General features: G+C 54.4%; 1 protein-coding gene across 1 annotated transcript in view; it reads right to left on the bottom strand.

Moving 5' to 3' along the window:
• Window positions 1–18380, bottom strand: part of ZNF831 (zinc finger protein 831) — an 87753-nt gene that overhangs the window by 47168 nt on the left and 22205 nt on the right. The window contains exons 2-3 of the mRNA XM_039863737.1: window positions 5877–9582; window positions 4525–4646 (exon numbers count right to left, since the gene is read on the bottom strand). Of these exons, the coding sequence (XP_039719671.1) occupies window positions 4525–4646; window positions 5877–9548 (3794 nt within the window). The 5' untranslated portion in view covers window positions 9549–9582. The remainder of the gene's footprint in view (window positions 1–4524; window positions 4647–5876; window positions 9583–18380) is intronic.

The raw sequence follows: 18380 nt of genomic DNA, 5'->3' as shown, positions 1-18380 counted from the left end.
TGTAGATTAAAATATAAAAGTGCTTAAAACATATTGAAATGTCTTGGTGTCCTGATTCGAAAGTAAGATCCATTTACAAGTCAAAAACCAAATGAAAACCGAAAGCCGAGAAGGGAAGAAAGCTTTCATTATGAGGGCATATGCCAAACCAGACGAGCTTGGTTTTTCATTTTCATGGCCTGCTGGGGTGTAGGGTGCAGGATCCAAACCCAGAATCTATCCTAGGTGAGAGCTGAGTGAAAGAGCCAACCTCTACTTTCACATAACTCTGAGACCTCGGAGGGTCATACTCTCAATATATGACTGAATTAGAAATAACACACCCTACCCCATCACCTGCCAAGAAGATATAAAAAGTAATTCCAAACTTCTCACTGAGGGAAGGGGGCGAAGTCCCTCCTGTTAATTTTGTAACAATAAAAGAGCCTTCTCGTGGGTTTGCTTCATGACACGCTACACAGTGACATGCAGAAAGCTAAAACCAAGAATTTTATTTAAATTAGTGCCTAGTGGGTGCCCTCACGCATCTAGCAGAAGCGAAACAAATCATTACTAAAGAAACTCACCTCCAATCCAAGTCTCAAAGTTCCAAAAATCTTAGCTCGCCATGAAAAATCCAAAAACAAACGAGGAAGAAAGTTGCAATTCGGAAGAGCTAGTACATAAAACAGAGTCAGACATGCCAAGGCTTCCTTTGTTGGCATTCTTAGAATGAAAATATTAAGTGTGTTTAAAAAAAAAAAAGATTGAAAAGAAAAGATTATAGAAATAGAAAACACACTCTTAAAATTCATATGGAGCCACAAGCATCTCCAAATACCCAAAGCAATCTTGAGAAAACAGAATATAGCAGGCAGCATCACATTTCCTGCTTTTAGAATATATTATAAGACTATAGTAATAAAAACAGTATGGTAATAATATAAAAAATATATATTGACCAACGGAAAAACGTAAAGAGCCCAGAAATAAACCTACCACTTACTATCAACTGATCTTCAACAAGGGGCTCCAAGAATATACAACCAGAAAAAAATAGTTTCTTCAATAATCGGTGCTGGGAAAACCGAATATCCACATGTAAAACCATGAAATCAAACACTTATCTAATACCGTACACAAAATCCAACTCGGAATGGATTGAAGACTTAAACATGAGACCTGACACTGTAAAATTCTAAGAAGGAAACGTAAGGGGGAGGCTTCCTGGAATTGGCCTTGGCAATGATGTCTTGGATATGACACCAAAAGCACAGGTCACAAAAGCAAAAATAAACACGTGGGACTACATCGAACTAAAACGCTCCTGCACGGCAAAGGAGAAAGAATCCACAAATGAAAAGACAACCTATAGAATAGGAGACAGTATTTGCCAACCAACCGCATATCTGATAAGGGGTTAACATCCTATATATATAAAAAACTAATACAACTCAACGGCAAAAAATAATAATAATGACCATAACCCAATTTTTTCATGGGCAAAAGACCTGAACAGACATTTCTCCATAGAAGATATACTCGTGGCCAACAGATATATGAAAAAGTGCTCAACCCCACTAATCATAAGAGAAATGCAGATCAAAATCGCGATGAAATATCACCTCATACCTGTTAAGATGGCTATTATAAAAATAAAAAAAAATAAAAATAAAAAAAAAAAAAACAGTGAGAGAAGTCCCCACGACCTCTGGCTGTGAAAACCAGCAGGGATGGTGGCCGGGTGAGATGGAAGTCTGTGGGAACACCAGACACACGCAGATTTATTCCATGACGGACTCACCCGCTCTGGGCCGTAGCGCTGGGGCTCAGGCTGAAAGGCACCAGGGACACACGGAGAGGAACTGAGTCGTCTGGCTTCAGGGCGAGAGCTGGAGGGGCAGCTTTCTCCCAGACAGAAGTGCTAGCAGAGGCCATATTTCCTATATCGAGCCCTCGCCACTCCTGACATCAGGTGGGCACCATATCTAAGCTCCATCCACCTGGCTGACTCAGGTCAGTCTGCCCAGGTGACTCCTTGAGACCCCGCCCCTCCCAATTTGCAGGCCCACCCCAGCCGTCTCCAATGTTTATCTAGGCTCATACTGAGGACTTTCTTAAAATCTCTCAAAGCTTCACAAAACCCAAAGAAGCAGCATCTGGCCTTGCCATTCCTCTTGCTGAGCAGCCCCAAGCCAGGCACTAGCGGCAGCCGGCCTTGGTTCCTGGCTTGGCCTCTCAAGGCACCTCTAAACCCAGCATGAGTGGCAGCCATCTGCAGATTGCCTGGTGACTCTTGCCAGGTGGCCCCAGGCAGTGCACAGGCTGTGGCTGAACTTGGCCTGCAGCTGGGGCCCTCCCCCAGCCCCTCACCGGCCACTCCGCACAAGCAATCAGCCTGAGGGTCAACCCCTCCCGTTGACATAACCAGCAACCAAGACTCAACCACAACAGGAAGATACACACAACTTCTACAAAGGACACATCTTGGACACCCAGCTCAGGTGACCAGGAAAGACCGTGCTACAGGACGCCTACTACAAAAAGCCGCTCTACCAAGACCGGGAGGCAGCGCGTCCCCACCTAATACATAGACAGAAACACAGGGAGGCAGCCGAAATGGGGAGACAAAGAAACGTGTCCCAAATGCCAGAGCAGAACAAGGCTGCGAGAAAAGAGGTAAACGAAATGGAGACAAGCGACCTGCCAGGCCACACTGGTGACGAAGATGCTCCATGAACTTCGGGGAAGATAGATGAACTCAGTGAGCACTTTAACGAAGAGACAGAGAACGGAAAAACAGAGAGCGAAAACATAGAAAAGAACCAGTCGGAGCGAGGAATACAATAACCGAAATAAAGAACACGCTAAAGGAAGTCAACAGATTAGATGGAGCAGGGGATCGAATCGGCGATTTGGAAGATAAGGTAGCGAAAAAACACCCCATCGGAAGAGCAACAAGAAAAAAGAACCCCCCCAAAAGTGATAGTTTAAGGAGCCTCCGGGACATCGAGCCTACCAGCCTTCACATCACAGGGGACTAGAAGGGGAAAGAGCACGAGAAATTGAACACCTTGGTGGTAGGTCCCTGCTGTCGATCGCTTCGAATATTCCGTGCCCGTCTCCTCTGGCCTGCCAAGTTTCTACTGAAAAATCAGCTGCTAGTCTTCTGGGCGCTCCTTGTAGGTAACTCAGTGCTTTTCTCTTACTGCTTTTAAGATTCGCTCTTGGTCTTTAACCTTTGGCGTTTTAGTTATGATGTTTCTGGGTGCGGGCCTCTTTGGGTTCATCTTATTCGGGACTCTCTGAGCTTCCTGGGGTCTTATGTCTATTCCCTTTGTCGGGTTAAAGAAGCTTTCCATCACCAGGTTTTCAATGGCTTGCTCTCTCTTTCCCTTTCGGTACCCCTACGATGACGGCTCACATCCGGGTCCTTGGGGAGGTCACCTGACTTCTCCGTGTCTCTCAGTTCCGCATGAGAAGAATGGGGAGTCGTTGTAACAGACCCCCACGGAGCAGCCCTCAGCGATGGCTGCTCTGGGCACGTGCTTGTGGCATACACACGGAACATTGGCAGGGGCCTCGGAGGACAGTACGTCCTCTCCAGCCACTGAGGGTCTGAGCAGCTATGAGGAAGAATTTGGCATTTCCACGGCCTCCCGAAGAATGCCTAGGCTTTGGATTAAACGCTGACAGTAGGGAGTCGGGGAGGCTAAGAACATTCCAGGAAAAGGAGCCTTCCTGGGGGCCAAGGTGTGAAGCGGAAAGGCAGGACGGGCTCCGGGCTGGGGCTCAGGGTGCCATTAGGGAATGGGAGGGGGGCCGAGATGGCCCAAAGTCACACTGAGTGGGAGAGGGGGCACGTGGGAGGATGGGAAGCTGGGGTGGGGGTGGTGGCAGGGGCTGGTGAAGGAATGAGCTTCAGAACTGGCACGCAGCGGGCAGCCTGTGGGTTTTGAGCAAGACAATCAAAGAATGACATGATGAAGGAGTGGTATTAAGACCCATATGTTCCCCCCATTTGTCGCTGGTAGGTGATGTGCATGCACTTCATGGAGAAAAGTCTAGAAGGGCACACACCTAAACGTTAACGGCGATTATCTCCGGTGGTGGGGCGACTAGAATGTTTGATTGTCTTCTCTTGGCTCATCTGTATTTTCTAATTTTTCTGCAAAGGACACGCATCGCTTGCATAATTAAAAAAAGCAATAAAAGCTGTAAATAATTAACACGCTCTCTCTTCAGGACTTACACTGAATGGATGTGTTTTCAACTCGGTTATTTCAAAGATTTGCTGGGTTCTTGTCCTTGGAATGGCACGATTGAAGAACACACGCCCCCAGGGCCGTGTGGGGCGGATGGATGGGGGAGCAGACTGCGTCCTTCAACCACGACGCTCCACACCCTGCACCCTAGACTTTCTCTGGGGCACCGAGAGGCCCTCGGAGCCCACGTGAAGGTTTTCCCGGGGTTTTAGTGAGACCGCGGTCTGCCGCTCCCGACACCATGGGCACACATGGAAATGACAGGGGCCACACGCCCTACCTTCTGGAGCTGACGCTCAGTGTTTTCTGCCTGCCGCTCCCGCGGGACGTGGTCGCCCTCCTCCGAGACGGCCTTTTTTTCCATTCCGGCTCAGACGTCACCCCGGCCGTTGAGTGGGAGAACTGAAAAGACCAGACACGTTGGCATCATGTCGCTCAAGCACCCATGGTGAGAACAAGGCAGAGGGTTCCCTGTGGTCAGGGTGCCTGTCTGGGGGTGTCAAGGTGTGAAAATGCTGCCTCGTCCAGCGCCCTAAGCTTTTTTTTGGAGGAACCTTCTGGAACCCCACGTAGGCTGGACGCACAGAGGAACACCCAGACCTTTGGTGCTAACTGAGGGCCTAGGGAACACTGTGCCCCCAACTCTCCCTCTCCAGGACCCCTGTGCCTAGTACCCGTCTGCATTTTGCAGGAAGGGGGGCTAATCTGGCCTTGAGTTTCCCCTCCCCTAGGCCCAGCGCCTTCTTTTATGACGCACCCTACTCGGGATGGAGAAAGTGCTGCCGCCCCCTTGGGTCCCACTTGCCTGGAGAAGAGCAGCCTGCAGGGTCCGGGCCCTGGCCCCGCTCCACACGCTTAGATGAGCTCTGAGCTCCCGGACCCTCATCAGGCACCCTGGCCAGAGTCATCGCAGCTATAGGACCCAGATGCACGGGATCACTCTCCAGATGGGACCAGGAACTTATCATTTAGTCGCCAAGTGAGAACTCTCCAGAGCACCCAGCTCCTCTCCTTTCTGGTCACTGCTCCCAAGGGACTCCGAGGTAGGTCGAATCTGATCACAGTAATTATTTCTCAGGAGTCCCTGATACAATAACTCTCTTCTTCGAAGAGTTTTTGTTGTTGTTGTTGGCTTGGGGGTTTGGTTTGGTTTCGTTTTGGCCTGGGGTCTATCTCTTAATGAGTTTCTGGTTTATAATCTTAGATGACCCACAGCACTTTGCTGGTCGGCATTTCATTTCACTTTTTGCCTGTGCTACCAGGAAGCTCAGAGTTAACTTCTATTTCTAGTTATGAAAAATATCTCACCCAGAGGCTTGGGTACAATAATTCTTTGCTTCGAAAAATGTTTTTTCATGATTTTGTTCTGCATTATTGACCGTTATTCTCTGTCTTACATGTGGCAGCCCCGACCTCCCTTAGGAGCAGGCCGAGAAGATGTCCTAATAGACAGCAGATGCGACAGGGATGGCTTCACGCTTCCCCCCCACCCCCCGCCCCAACTCGCCTGCTGAGCTCGTGCCCTCTGCCCTGTGGCGCTGGGGCAAAGCGGGGTGTTACCTTCGCCGTCTGCACCTGCCCTCCTTCTCTCGGGCTGGTCCTGGTCCACCCTCTCGACACCGCTGTGCTCACCGGCGGGGCGTCTGGACCCTCGTCTGGGGGGCTGCCGCCAGGGGCGTGCAGCGCCAAGTACACCGAGGCGGCCTTCTCTTTCTGCTCCGTGGGCAGCGGGAGGCTGCGGCTCAGGCAGCACCACGTGAGCCGGGGCTCCGTCCTCAGCGAGGGGAAGCGGCCCTCGGCCCCGCCGTCGCCAGGAGTCTCCGCGTGGGGACACAGGGCCAGCGCAGGCCAGCCCGAGGGCGTGGGGGCAGAGGGGAACGGGCCGGGCCGGAGGGAGCAGCCACGGCTGCGCCCAGCGGGGGGCGCTGCAGGAGGCACCTTCGGGGCGGGCTCTGGAGGCTCCTCCGCCTCTCGGCGGGGTGCCCAGGGACTGGGGATCCGGCCAGGGTGCCGGGCGCTCGCCCAGGTGCTGCCCGGCCCGCGTCCCGCGTCGTGGGTCTCGCTCCTCTGCTCGCCACAGGCCGGGGTGTGGGGGAAGGAGGCCATCTCCCCGGGGGGCCCGGCGGTCAAGCCAGGAGACTCCGCAGCTGCCGGGGTGCCGTTGCTCAAGCCCCCTCTCTCTTCCCCCTGTACCACTGTGCTCCTGGCCCGTGGCCTGGGCCAGTTGGGGTCCTCCCCGAAGCCATCTGCTCCAGCCGGGGCTGGGCCTGAGGCTGCGCCAGGAGGTGGGGGCGTCCCCAGCCCCGACCCGGCACAGGAGGCTGGCTCCTCGGGCTGCCCCCTGCTGCGGGCCGGGTCCTGGCCTTGGCCCGGGCCCTGGGCGCCGGGCGCTGGCGGGCGAGCCTCTCCCTGAGGTAACCTGAGGAGGTACTTGGGGGGAAAGGACGTGTCTGCCGGGGCAGCGAGGCCGTCGGGAGCCCGAGGCTGGCTGGCCAGCTGGGAGGGACACCCCGGGACCACGGCCGCAGGATACCGTGGCGCCTCCTGGTCCCTCGGCGCCGACGGCCTCAGGGCCACAGAAGGAGCAGTGGGAAAGTCTCCGGAGGCCTCCGACAGCCCGGGCCTCCCCCGCGCCATGCAGTTGGCACTCCCGTACAGCCCCCATGGCTCATCCCCGGGGTCACTGTCCCGGTCCCAAAATGGCGGGGAGGCGGCCTGCTCAGGGCCCCCTGGGGTCCCGCCTCCTGCCCCCAGAGGCCCTGACGGCTCCTGGCAGCTCAGCGCCTCCACCCGCAGCTTCTTCCTCTCCGAAGGGAGCTGGCCCCCTGTGGGCTGGGGCGCCACCGCGCTCCCGCCGGGCCGTCTGGGGACCGTCTGGGTGCGTTGACAGCGCTCCTTCGTGCCCCCGCCACAGCAGGCACCTCCTTCCCGCGGGGGGTCAGACAAAACCGGCCTGGGAGCCTCCAGCTCGCCTCCTCTGAGGGGACCGGGTGCTGGGGCCAGCTGACACCCCAGCTCCAGCCTCCCATCTGGAGGGAGCGAAGGGGTCTTGCTGCCCAAACAGGACCGTTCTCTGCAGCTGAGGGTGGGGGGTGACCTGGCCCCCGTCACCCTGGGCTGGTCACTGTCTCTCGTGCTGGCCGCTGTCTCGTTCTGCTTGGGCGGCTCAGTCACCGAGAAGGCCTCGGCGGCCAGCGGGCTTCCACCGGGCCCCAGCGGGGTTCCCACGGAAGTGTCGCCACAGACAGGGGCCCTCTCGGCCTGGGACAGGCTTGCGCCCCAGCAGCCAGCGGCCTCTTCCTGGAGAGGAAGGTCCAGCGCTGTCCCACCGCCTGCTGCCGCCTCCCTCGCCTTCATGCCCCCGTGGCGGCTGCCTTTGCCCTTCTGGTAGACCCTCTTGAACGTCTCGTCCCCGTAGACCTGCCACTTCTCCTGGGAGAACATCTTTAACTTCCTCTGGCCACATTTCCTGCTGGCCGCTTTGCCCTTGCTGGCCGTCCCGTCCCCTCCAGCCGTTCCCTTTCCGTCTAGGTCCTCGGCAGGGGCCCCGGCGTCCCCAGAGGGGGGACACAGCAGGTCCTCCACCGCGGCCTGTCTGACCAGGGCCCGGGGGTGGCCGCTGGGGCCATCCACCGGTCGGGCAGGGGCAGGCCTGGGGCTCAGAGGCTTCTGCCTCCTGGGGCCTGCGTCCTGGGGGTCCGGTGGCTCCCGCCACACCCTGGCGCCCTCGACGAAGGGCAGCGAGTTGCTCCTGGTGACAGGGATGCACTCCGCGGCCGTGGAGAGCTGCGTGGGCACGGAGTGGAAGAACAGGGGCCGCGCCTTGCCCAGCGGGGTGCAGGCGGAGCGGGCGGCACACAGGGCCCCGCGCCGCCGGCGGCCGGGCTCGGGCGCCCGGATCTCGAAGTGGAAGGAGTCCTTGAAGGTGTAGGGCACCGGCAGGTCGAGGCTGCCCTGCTTGCACAGGACAGTCTTCCGGGGCCGCACGTTGTCCAGCTGCGGGTCGTCCACCACCGCCTGGTTGTGCGAGATGAGCCGGGCGATGCGCTCCTCCAGCTGCCTCTTCTCCAGCTCCAGGCCGGCCGCCCGCCCGCCCGGCTGGGCCCTGCCGCCCCCCGGCGCCGCGGCCCCCTCCCCCTCGGACTCGGCGCTGTGCTCGGACAGGCTGTGCAGGGGGCTGCAGGGCGCCAGCGGCTGCTCCGCGCTGTCCGATCGGGACAGGTAGCCGGAGTCGGTGCTCTCACACTTCCTCAGCCGGCCCTCCGAGGCTCTGGCCTCCCAGGGCTTCTCCGAGGACGTCGCCTGCTGCTGCTGCTGCTGCTGCTGCCCGGAGCCGGGCCGGCTGCCCGGCGGGGACGTCTGCTCCGGCAGCTTACGCCTGGGCTGCGGGCCGGCAGCGGGGCGCCCAGGGGAAGCCATGTGGGCAGAGTCCGAAGGGGCTTCTCTGTCGGCAAATGTGGACCTTGGACAGGGGGCGGCTTCCGGCTTCAGATCTCGGTTCTCGGTGACTGGGGACAGATACGCGGTGGGCACCAGGCAGGGCCCAGCACCCTGGACGCCCGGAGAAAGGGGTTTCTCTGATCGGGTCCCATCACCCCCACCCTGGCTCCAGCTGTCCCCCTTGCCGGCGGCTCTGGGGGTCTCCCCAGCCTTGTCCCCTTCCTCCAGGATGCTGCCCCCAGCACCGTCAGACTCCGACGACAGCCGAGAGTTGTTGAGATGCGTCTGGGTGCGCCTGTGCTTGTACAGGTTGCTCTGGGTCTTAAAGGCGATGCCGCAGGTGGTGCAGGGAAAGGGCCTCTCCCCCGTGTGGGACCGGATGTGCTTCTCCAAAACGCTGGGCTTCAGGCAGTCCCGGCCACAGTGTGGGCACAGGTACTTGCCGGCATTACGCACCTTCCCCAGACTGCCCAGGGCGGGCCCCAGGCCAGGCGACAGGACAGGCAGAGCGCCCACGATGTTCACAGTGAGCGTGGGGGCCGCTGGCTTCCCCAGATGGGCGGGGCCGGGTCCTTCCGGCTGCAGCAGGGGGCTGAGGATGAAGGGCACGCTGCCCCCCTCCAGGCTGCCTGCCACCAGGGGCGCACGTGGCTGCAGGCTCCCGGGAGGCACCGTGTGAGACAGCGGGATGGGCAGGGCCTTCAGGAACACGGCAGGGGCCAGGCCCTGCTCAGGCGGCAGGATGACAGGACCCAGGGTCAGGCGAGGCGAGGCCTGCCCACCTGCGGCCCCTGGGGCTGCAGATGCAGGAGCGGGCTGGTCCCTGGCTGGCGAGGCAGGGCAGGCGAGTGCTGGCACCTCCATCCCACGTCATCCGACAGTCCAGGATGCCGGTAACCTGCGGACAACGCCAGACTTTACCGTCTCGTCACGCAGCAAGCTCTCCCCTGGCTCCCACCAGCGGTTCATCGCCCCGCTGAGGCTGATGACAGTCCCCCAAGAAAGTAAGTATTCTCATCTCGTGTGGGGAAGGGGAAACCGAGGCTCACGCAGAAGGCCATGTCGTACACAGCAAAGCAGGATTTGGATCCAGAGCCGTGTGAGTCCTGTCTCTTATGTAACATGTTCAAAGGGGGCTCTTGATTCTTGCCCTCTACATGGGTCCATGGTAGGCTCGTCACTGCGGTCCCCTGACACCTAGCATAGTGCCCTGTGCAGAGGAGACACTGAGAAAACGTGCTGGCCTCAGGAAAAAGCAAAGTCATACAGACAGCTCGGCCAGGTCCTGGAAGCCCACGGTGATCCCAGGCTCCGGGGCAAGTCCCCTTCCTTACCCGGAACTCGGTTGCGGAGTCCGCGAATGGGCAGAGCACCTCCCCGGGGCCCGCGCCACTCTGCGGTTCTCTGTCTCTGCTTTTGGACGAGGCAATAGGGAAGAAAACTGACCTTGGGGGAAGCTTGCAGAATCCAGCAAATGAAAATACAGGACCCCTCCCCGCCCCCACCGCCAGCGAAATTTGAATTTCAGGTACGCGATGCACAATTCTTTAGTATGCATCCCAAAGCTCGCATGTGTTATGCTTATACTGAAAATTTATGCATCACTCACCTGGGGAAATCCCAGTGCAACTGAGCACTTGCAGCTTTTACCTGACCACCCCCCCGCCCCAGGAAAAGGAGCACCTCCCCGACCTCAGGATCAGGCTTGGGTCTCTGCTCAAAAGTCCGGCTTTCAAAGCCTGTCCAGATCCAGCCAGGACACAATCAGGTCCCTCCCAGACGAGGGAGCGAGACAGACCCAGCCATGCTCTTCGAACCCCAGGAGGGAAAGCCGGACACGATGAGAAAATGCTGGACAGCCCTGTGACTACAAGCCTGGGGTCTCCAGCTCCTTGCTGATCCCCCAGCTCAGCTCCTCAAGAAAACAAACCCTAATTCTAGCCTTCAGCAAGACTGTCCCAGCAGAGGAAGCTAGAGGTAGTGGCATGCGGGGGCCAGCCGTACCAGTTCTCACTGGCTCCTGAGAGCTGATTGTTAAGTTTTCAGGAATTTTGCAAGCCAGTTGTTAAACGTGACCATAAATAAAAGTTAAATTATATAATCTTACAATTCAACAAATTATAGTAAAAGCAACCATACACAACTGGGTATGGCGCACAAAAGAATGAAGAATTTATACCCCTACTTCATACCACGTACAAAAATGCACTCACCACAGATCAAAGACCTAAACGTAAGAACTAAGCTACGAAACTCTCAGAACACGGGAGTAAATATTCATAACTTTGATTTTGCAATGACTTCTTAGATATGACACCAAAAGAACAAGCAATTCAAAGAAAAAAACCATAACACGTACAACACCAAGAGTGACCCAGATGTAAACTACAGACCTCGATTCGCAATACGTATGATGCTGGTTCATCAATTGCAACAAAAGTGGCGTCCGTGGTCCCTACCGCAGGGCGCAGGTGAGGGAGAGCAGCATGGGGGCGGGGGAGGCAGATCGTGGGGACTCGCCACGCTTCCCCCTCATTGTTCTGTGAACTTGAACCTGCTCTAAAAAAATTAAGTCTATTACCTTAAAAAAGTGTTTAAGTCAAAACGATGTTTTAAAAGACACGTGAAAAGCCGTTTATCCTCACTGACCAAGAAATGCAAGGTATATACCACAACGACATGCTTCATCAGAGAAAGCAAACGAAAACGCCCAACGAATAAATACTTGTACTAACTGGAGGGAAAAAAGAGATTCTTATTCTTTTCTAAGAACCATTATAACAACTATATAACTGTTACTCTTTTTAGATGCCCATCTGGGCGCCTCATATGATTTGCACACCCAAGTGCCAGGTGGTCCCATATTTTGGGGACTGCACCTCCGATGTAAGACCTCAATCTGGGGTGCCCCCAAGCTAAGCCCTCCAAATAGATCCATCTTCTTCCCTCCTCCCTGTGTCCCCGAGGCTGTAGCCACTGGCTCTCCAGGCCTCTGGTGTCCACCCCCAGCAGGTCAGAGCATGGAGAGAAGCGAATTCCTCCACCAAAGGCCATACTCCTACCAGGTGGCATCTCCAAGTTCCGATTATAGTTCCTGTGCCTGGCCTCTGGGGAAACACTTCCAGCCCTCCCCCTCCCCCCTTAAACGCCCCTCGATCACCCACTCACACATGCATCTGGGCCTGCCAGGATGCACGGTGAAATTACAACTTAAGTTATGTGCATGGGTGTATTTTCCCAGAAAGCAAGAGCATCTCTGACTTTCATCAGCTTCTGCAGCAGCCTAGGGGGTGACGAGTGGGGGACGGGCTGGTCGACAGGGGAACCTTCCGCCAGCTGCTGCAGGACCTGAAGGCCCAACGCATGGCAGTTCTCACTGTGACCTCACCCAGATTAATTCCATTTGGTGACAACATATATTTTACTTAAACAAATGAAGACAGCTGAGCCAGGAGAGAGTTTACCGGAAAAAACGGAGCGTGCAGAAGCGTGTCCCTTGCATGTGCCTGATTTTCATATGCAAATCATGCGGTTTCCTGTAGCTGGTCAATATGTTTCAGAGCTGGAGGGGAAAACCTGATGTCGGGGCAGCTTTGGCGAGACTGGCGGCCTGCCAGCCCTGGCCAGGCACCGGGGTCTGCAGGTGCCTCACTTGATGAGGAGAGAACCCGGGGTTCAAGTGCTAGTTTGCTAGTTACCCCACTGAGTGGCTTCTGCCAGTGCCTCTGACTTCAGAATCCTCCTTTGTAAAACAAACACGGAGGTTTGAACAGGTGCCACCTTCCAGCACTTACGACAGCCTAAGCGCAAAGCGGGAGCCACCCGCTGAAGATGGTCCGTACACCTTTCTCTTTTTCCCCTTTTCTAAGCCAATCGGTTTTACCTCGGGCAGCCTGAGGTGTGTCTCTGCCTATGGGGAGACGAGGATTTTTCATAGAGCACCTACCCCGTGCCAGTCTCTGGTCCAGGTGCTTTATCTGTACCAGGTCACCTGACCTGCATGACACCTCATCAGGAAGGTGCTGCTGGGGTCCCAGTGAAGGGAACGAGGCACTGACAGGTGGAGAGATTTGCCCAAAGTCAAATGGCTGAGAAGTGTCATCTTTCCAAAAGACGAAAGACAGACCGAAGAAGGTAAGAGCCAGCCTCCAGCATGCAAGCTAGGATTTCTGGTCAAACAGCAATGTCGAGAGCAGATACTGTTGTTCAGAGAGAAAGGGTTTTCAAAATGAGCTTCTTCCTCTGTTTTGCTGTTTCAGGCTCCAAGGCTGGCGGACACGTGCCTGGAGTCAGGTGGCCCTACATCCAATGACTGGTGTCCTGATAGGCAGAGAGAGGATACGGAGGTACAGTGAGGTTGCAGTGATGTTGAATTCGGCCTCAGACGTTGGACAAAAACAGAAAATAGCGTCAACCCCTCGACACTGCCCCCCACGGTCAAGTCAACAAGCAAACGCCCGGCTAAAATGAGGCGACTCGAAGCCTTGTTAGTAGATTGCGAAAAATGAGTCTCGATGCTCTACACCTCCCCGCTCCCACAGCCTTGGCGGGGGGATGTCGCTGTTCTTTCCATTAAGAGATAGAGCTTTTTTATCCGCCCCTCGGCTCTGGGTCACTGTGATATTAGTGACAGCAGCTGGTTCCAAGACCAGGCCTTGAGGACACTGGACGCTTCTGCTCTGCCTCCTTCATGACAGCAAGCCCGTGCTCGGGGACAGCAGGATGAGACGAGACAAGCCACGTGGAGACGAGACAAGCCAACCCAAGGGAGGCCGTCCTAGCCCGGTCAGACCTTAACAGACACACACGTAAGTCCAGCCAAGGTAAGAAAAAGCACTCAACAGAGCCCAGCCTAAAACACCGACCCGCAGCATCATAAGCTAAATAAATGGTTGCCATTTTAAGCCGCTGTGTTTGGGGTTATTTCTTAGTTAACGAGACCTAACCGAACAAAGGGTATGGCTTCATCAGGGGCCTGACCAGAGAATTTCAAGGGTCATTTTGACCGGTGGTGATTTTTGTCTTACCACGTCCCTCACGGGCTGTGTCTCCACTGACCACCCACTTCTCCCTGGGGACGCCGCTGGGACAGAGAAACGCTTCGGCCCTGGAAGGGGCCGTTACTGATTAAGCCCACGGAAAGGGCACGTCTCGTTCCAGTTCCCTCAAATGTCACAGGGGTCTTGACCCGTCTCCGACCTGCGCCTCTTCAGCGTCCCTTCCTCAACCACCGGTCCCCCTTCCGGCATCATCCGGGGATGATACGGTCTCCGCGCCTGTCACTCTTCAGCCCGTTTCCTCCCCGTTTCTCTGAAGGGCCTGGGCAGCCCATAAATTTGCATGTTAACGGATAACGAGATTATCTTCCTTTGTTTCTTGGGGCAAAGCAGCTCAAGCACTCGCATACGTTTTGACATCCATCTTTAGGTCAAAAATGTTTTCCGGGATACAGAGTAACTAGCTAGGAGAGGGGCCACAGGTCACAGGGCAGAGGTCTCTCTGGCAGAGGGAGTCGACAGCGTGGCTCCCCGACTGGCCTTGGCTTGGCGCACGCCGTGCGGGCCGCCATCTGCGCAGCTGGGCGCGTGCAGAAGAACGAAGGGGACCCTCCCTTTAATGAGCACTAGGTTTAGTTAGTGAAATATTTCAAACAAAAGTGGTAGAATGAGCTAGCGTCTTCGGGATGACATTAAGTGGAGCATACGACTATTCCAGTTCAGTTTCTACTTACTGAAAATCGATCCTTTCGCCCATTTAAATGTTTGTGGAGCCTGACACTGCGTGTCAGACACTGTTTTCTGTGCTGGCCTCCCTCAGGTACACCAGTAACAAAAGGGTTCACGTCATGGAGCTTACATCCTACTTAGGGAGACGGATAAGAAAGTGTCAGTAAATTCTATAATGTATCAGAAAATGATAAGTATTCCAGGAGGAGGTAGAGCGCGGTCAGGAAAGGGTGTGCGGGAGGGAAGGGGGGCGGCCCGGCAGCGGCAGGGGCTGCCATGTAAATGGCATAGGGCAGGTGCCCCTCACTGAGAAGGCGACGTCTGCACAAACACAGGAGGCTCGTGGGGAGTGAGCCATGCGATTTCTGGGCGAAGAGCATCTCAGGCAGAGGGAACGGCCAGGAGCATGCCTGGTGCGCTCGAGACAGAAATCGCTCGATGAAAAGGAATCACGCTCACCGATGACAGCTGCCCAACGATATCCTGCGATTCTTTCCGGGCAAATCTTTTATTTCCCCGAGTCTTTGCTTCTTCAATTACAAGACAGGGCAGGAAAATGTCTCGGTACAGAAAGACCTGAAATCGTAGCTCTGGAGAGGCACCGTTCTCAGTTAAATGACAAGTAAGAGGCCTTTCTTTATCACCGCTATGACTATCACTCTCCTCTATGGCAGATGGAGAAAGCACGGCTCGTAGCTTTATTGTCGGCTGAAAGACAAGGCTAACACAAAGGTGAGAGCGGTCATCCAGGACCACCCCCCTTTCTCCACAGGACACGGCTTTGAAGGTGACCTCTGCCAGCCATCAGGCGTCCCGAGAACAGTTCGTCCCGTTACGGGCCTGGCGTGCTGGAGGTTCAGCATCATCCCTTGCAGCTTAGAACACATAAAATAAAATGATACATAACGCCGCGATTCAAGGCCGCCCGGCAGGACATAAACGGATCTGTCTGTATATGATGTGAAATCACATAATTCAGAATATCGTATTGGCGATGGTTATCGTTTGGATAATTATGTTAATTAGGCAGGGAAATGGTAAACAGATGCAAGGCTGAATTGAAGGCAGGGTAGGACCGAGGGTCCCGAGTACCAATGGGATTCAGAGGGTTGCGACAGTTAACCCCCATGTGGCAAACTGCCCGCCTTGGAACCACCGCTCGTGGAGAGGCGTTCTTCATGAATGTACACAGCGCACATTAAATGCACTGCACAGGTGTGCGTCACAGGAGGCCTGTGGGCTCTACTGATAAAAGGTACGGGGGGTCTGGGGGTAGGGCTTGGGGTTTTTAAAATTTATTTTTCTTTTACGATTGGCACGTTAATTAGGGCCTGCAAAGATGGTCTTCGGCTGCCGTGAGTTGGCCAGAGATGACCACCTCAAACCCCTCCATCTTCCAAGAGTTCCACCCTGCGCTGAGCTGTTTTCTTAATGGAGGAACGATTTGTGTACAGTACTGTATGCCCTCTTCAGTGTACGGTTCTAAGAATTTTGATACATAGAAACAGTCATGTGACTACCAACAGAATCGAGATGCAAAAGTTTACCGCCTCTCTTCCCAAATTTTGCCCATACCTCAGCCCCCAGCCCCTGGCCGCCACAGATCTACTTATGTCCCAATTGTTTGGCCTTTTCCAGAATGTCCTATCAATGGAGTAGGGGCCTGTGTCATGTTTTCAGTCTAGCTTCTTCCGTTAAGCACAACATCTTTGAGATCCATCCAAGTCACCCTTTGTTTGACGAGGTGATTCCTTTTCATTGCTGAGTAGTATTCTGGTATGTGGATGCACCACAGTTTCTCTCCATTTCCCTCCCTGCCGGGTGACATCTGAGGACCCCTGGGCACAGAGTCAGGACGTTCACCGCCACCCGGCAGCAGTGAAACCACCCTTGCCAGTGGTGTCAGTGGAAGCCACGTGGGAATAAGAAGAAGCCACCCTACCTCTCCCAGGCATCCCCATCTCCCTGCGAGGGATCAGCGATGGCCTGGAGGGGTGCCAGAACCACCGGCGTCACCAAGCAGTAATGTCCTTGGGACCAACAGAGAGCGAGTAGGTAACGTGGACTCCTATCTACCCTCTTCCCCTTCCCGAGCAGTATCAAAGGAAACTAGCTAAAGCGGAAGGTTAATCGATCCAGACTCTTACAACACAGTACCCAAAATGTCCAACTTTCAATCAAAACTCCAAAAATCGTGAAGACCTCACACCGAATGAAAGGCAACCCGTAGATGCCAACAATAAGATGCAAGAGATGTTGGAATCATCTCATAAAGATTTTAGAGCAGCCATCCTAAAAATGTTTCAATGAACATTTACAAATACGCTTGAAACAAAAAAAAACAAAAAATAGAAAGTCTCATCCAAGAGATAGAAAATAAAAAAAAAACCAATCGAATGGAAATATTATAACCAAAAATTTAAAAACTCAACGGATGGGCTCAGCAGCAGAATGGGGAGAACAGCAAAAACAACAAAAAATTAGTGACTTTGAAAACGGGACGACAGAAATTTCCCAATCTGAATGACTGAGAGACAATAAGCTGAAAAAAAATAAACAGAGCCTCAGAGACCTGTGGGGCTAACAAAAGATATGACAATTGTGTCACCGGAGTCCCAAAAGGAGAGAAGGAAGGGAACTGGTCTAACACAGTCAAAGAAAAAATGGCCGCAAACTTTAATTTGGCAGAAGATAGGAACATATGGATTCAGGAAGCTAGTGAAGTCTTGAAAGCAGTGAGAAAGAAATTTTCCTTACCTTTAGGAGAAAACAAATACCAATAACTGCAATTTTTCTCATCAGAGACTTGGAGTTGAGGAGGAAGCAGCAAAACATTTTTAAGGGATGAATAAAAAGAATCGTCAACCCAAAATTCTATATCCAGCAAAAACATCCTTCTTGAACGAAGGGGACATCCAGACCTTCTCAACAAAGATGAAGAGAACTTGTCCCCAGCAGACCTGCCCAAAAGGAATGGCTGAAGGAATTTCTCCAAACAGAAATAAAATAGTAAAAGGGCGCTTGGAACATCAAGAAGGAAAAGAACAATGGAAAGAGTGGAAATATCCAGAACGCAATTCTGGAAATTTCTGGAATTTTCTAAATGACGTTTGATGGTGGAGACAAAAATAATATGGGCTAGTATGCTTCTAAATGTATGTAAAGAAATATTCAAGACGATTATAAGTAGGGGAGGGTAAAGGAAGGTCGAGCTTCTACATTTCACTCCAACTGGTAATGGTGACACCAACAGCCTGTGCTGAGAATAGCCACATACTATGAGGATATGTGACGGAGCTTGCCCGGACCTCAGGCCACAGATGTGATCCCTCTGCAAGCATGCAGCCCCACATTGGAGGTGGCGCCTCTGCGGCCTTCTGGACGATGAAACCGGGGCCCGGCACACGCAGAACACAACCCGCCGGTGTCTGGGGGGTCCACACGGAGTGGCCGCTCCCTCTGCAAGCCCCACTTCCTTCCGTACAGCCCAGGAACCCCAAAGGCCCCTGTCCCCGCTCTGCCCGGAGCCCCAGCGCACACCCTCATCTCCTGTCATCCGTCACCTGCTTCCTGCCCCCCCTGCAGGGTACTGCCTGTTGTTTGCTCAGCAACTCCAGAGAAGCCCCAGCCCGGCTCACGCAGCCAGCTCCCCCGCTGTTCGATGGCCAGGCCGCGACCTCTCCTGTGAGACCTGGACCCCTTCCAAGTCTGTCCTTCTTTACACACTCTCTCGCGATCCTAGGGTGCCATGTGGAGTTTCTCGGTGGCTTGTGGTGGCTCTTCTCTTACAGTTAATCAGTGTAATTTACTACGTGATTTCCACCTGATTATGTCTAGACTACTACAGAACTGGGATTAGGGGTGGTCCCAAGAGATAGATCCCTAGGGATGGGATCAGGGGGCTGATTTGGTCATGCCCTTGGACTTGAGTGCAATGCTAAGCTCTTTGCCAATGAACAATTCACTTCTT

The sequence above is a fragment of the Pteropus medius genome, unplaced genomic scaffold (assembly GCF_902729225.1).
Source record: "Pteropus medius unplaced genomic scaffold, Ma_sr-lr_union100, whole genome shotgun sequence".
Classification (NCBI taxonomy): domain Eukaryota; kingdom Metazoa; phylum Chordata; class Mammalia; order Chiroptera; family Pteropodidae; genus Pteropus; species Pteropus medius.
Note: the sequence above shows the minus strand (reverse complement) of the source record. Positions and strands in the feature narration are given on the sequence as shown.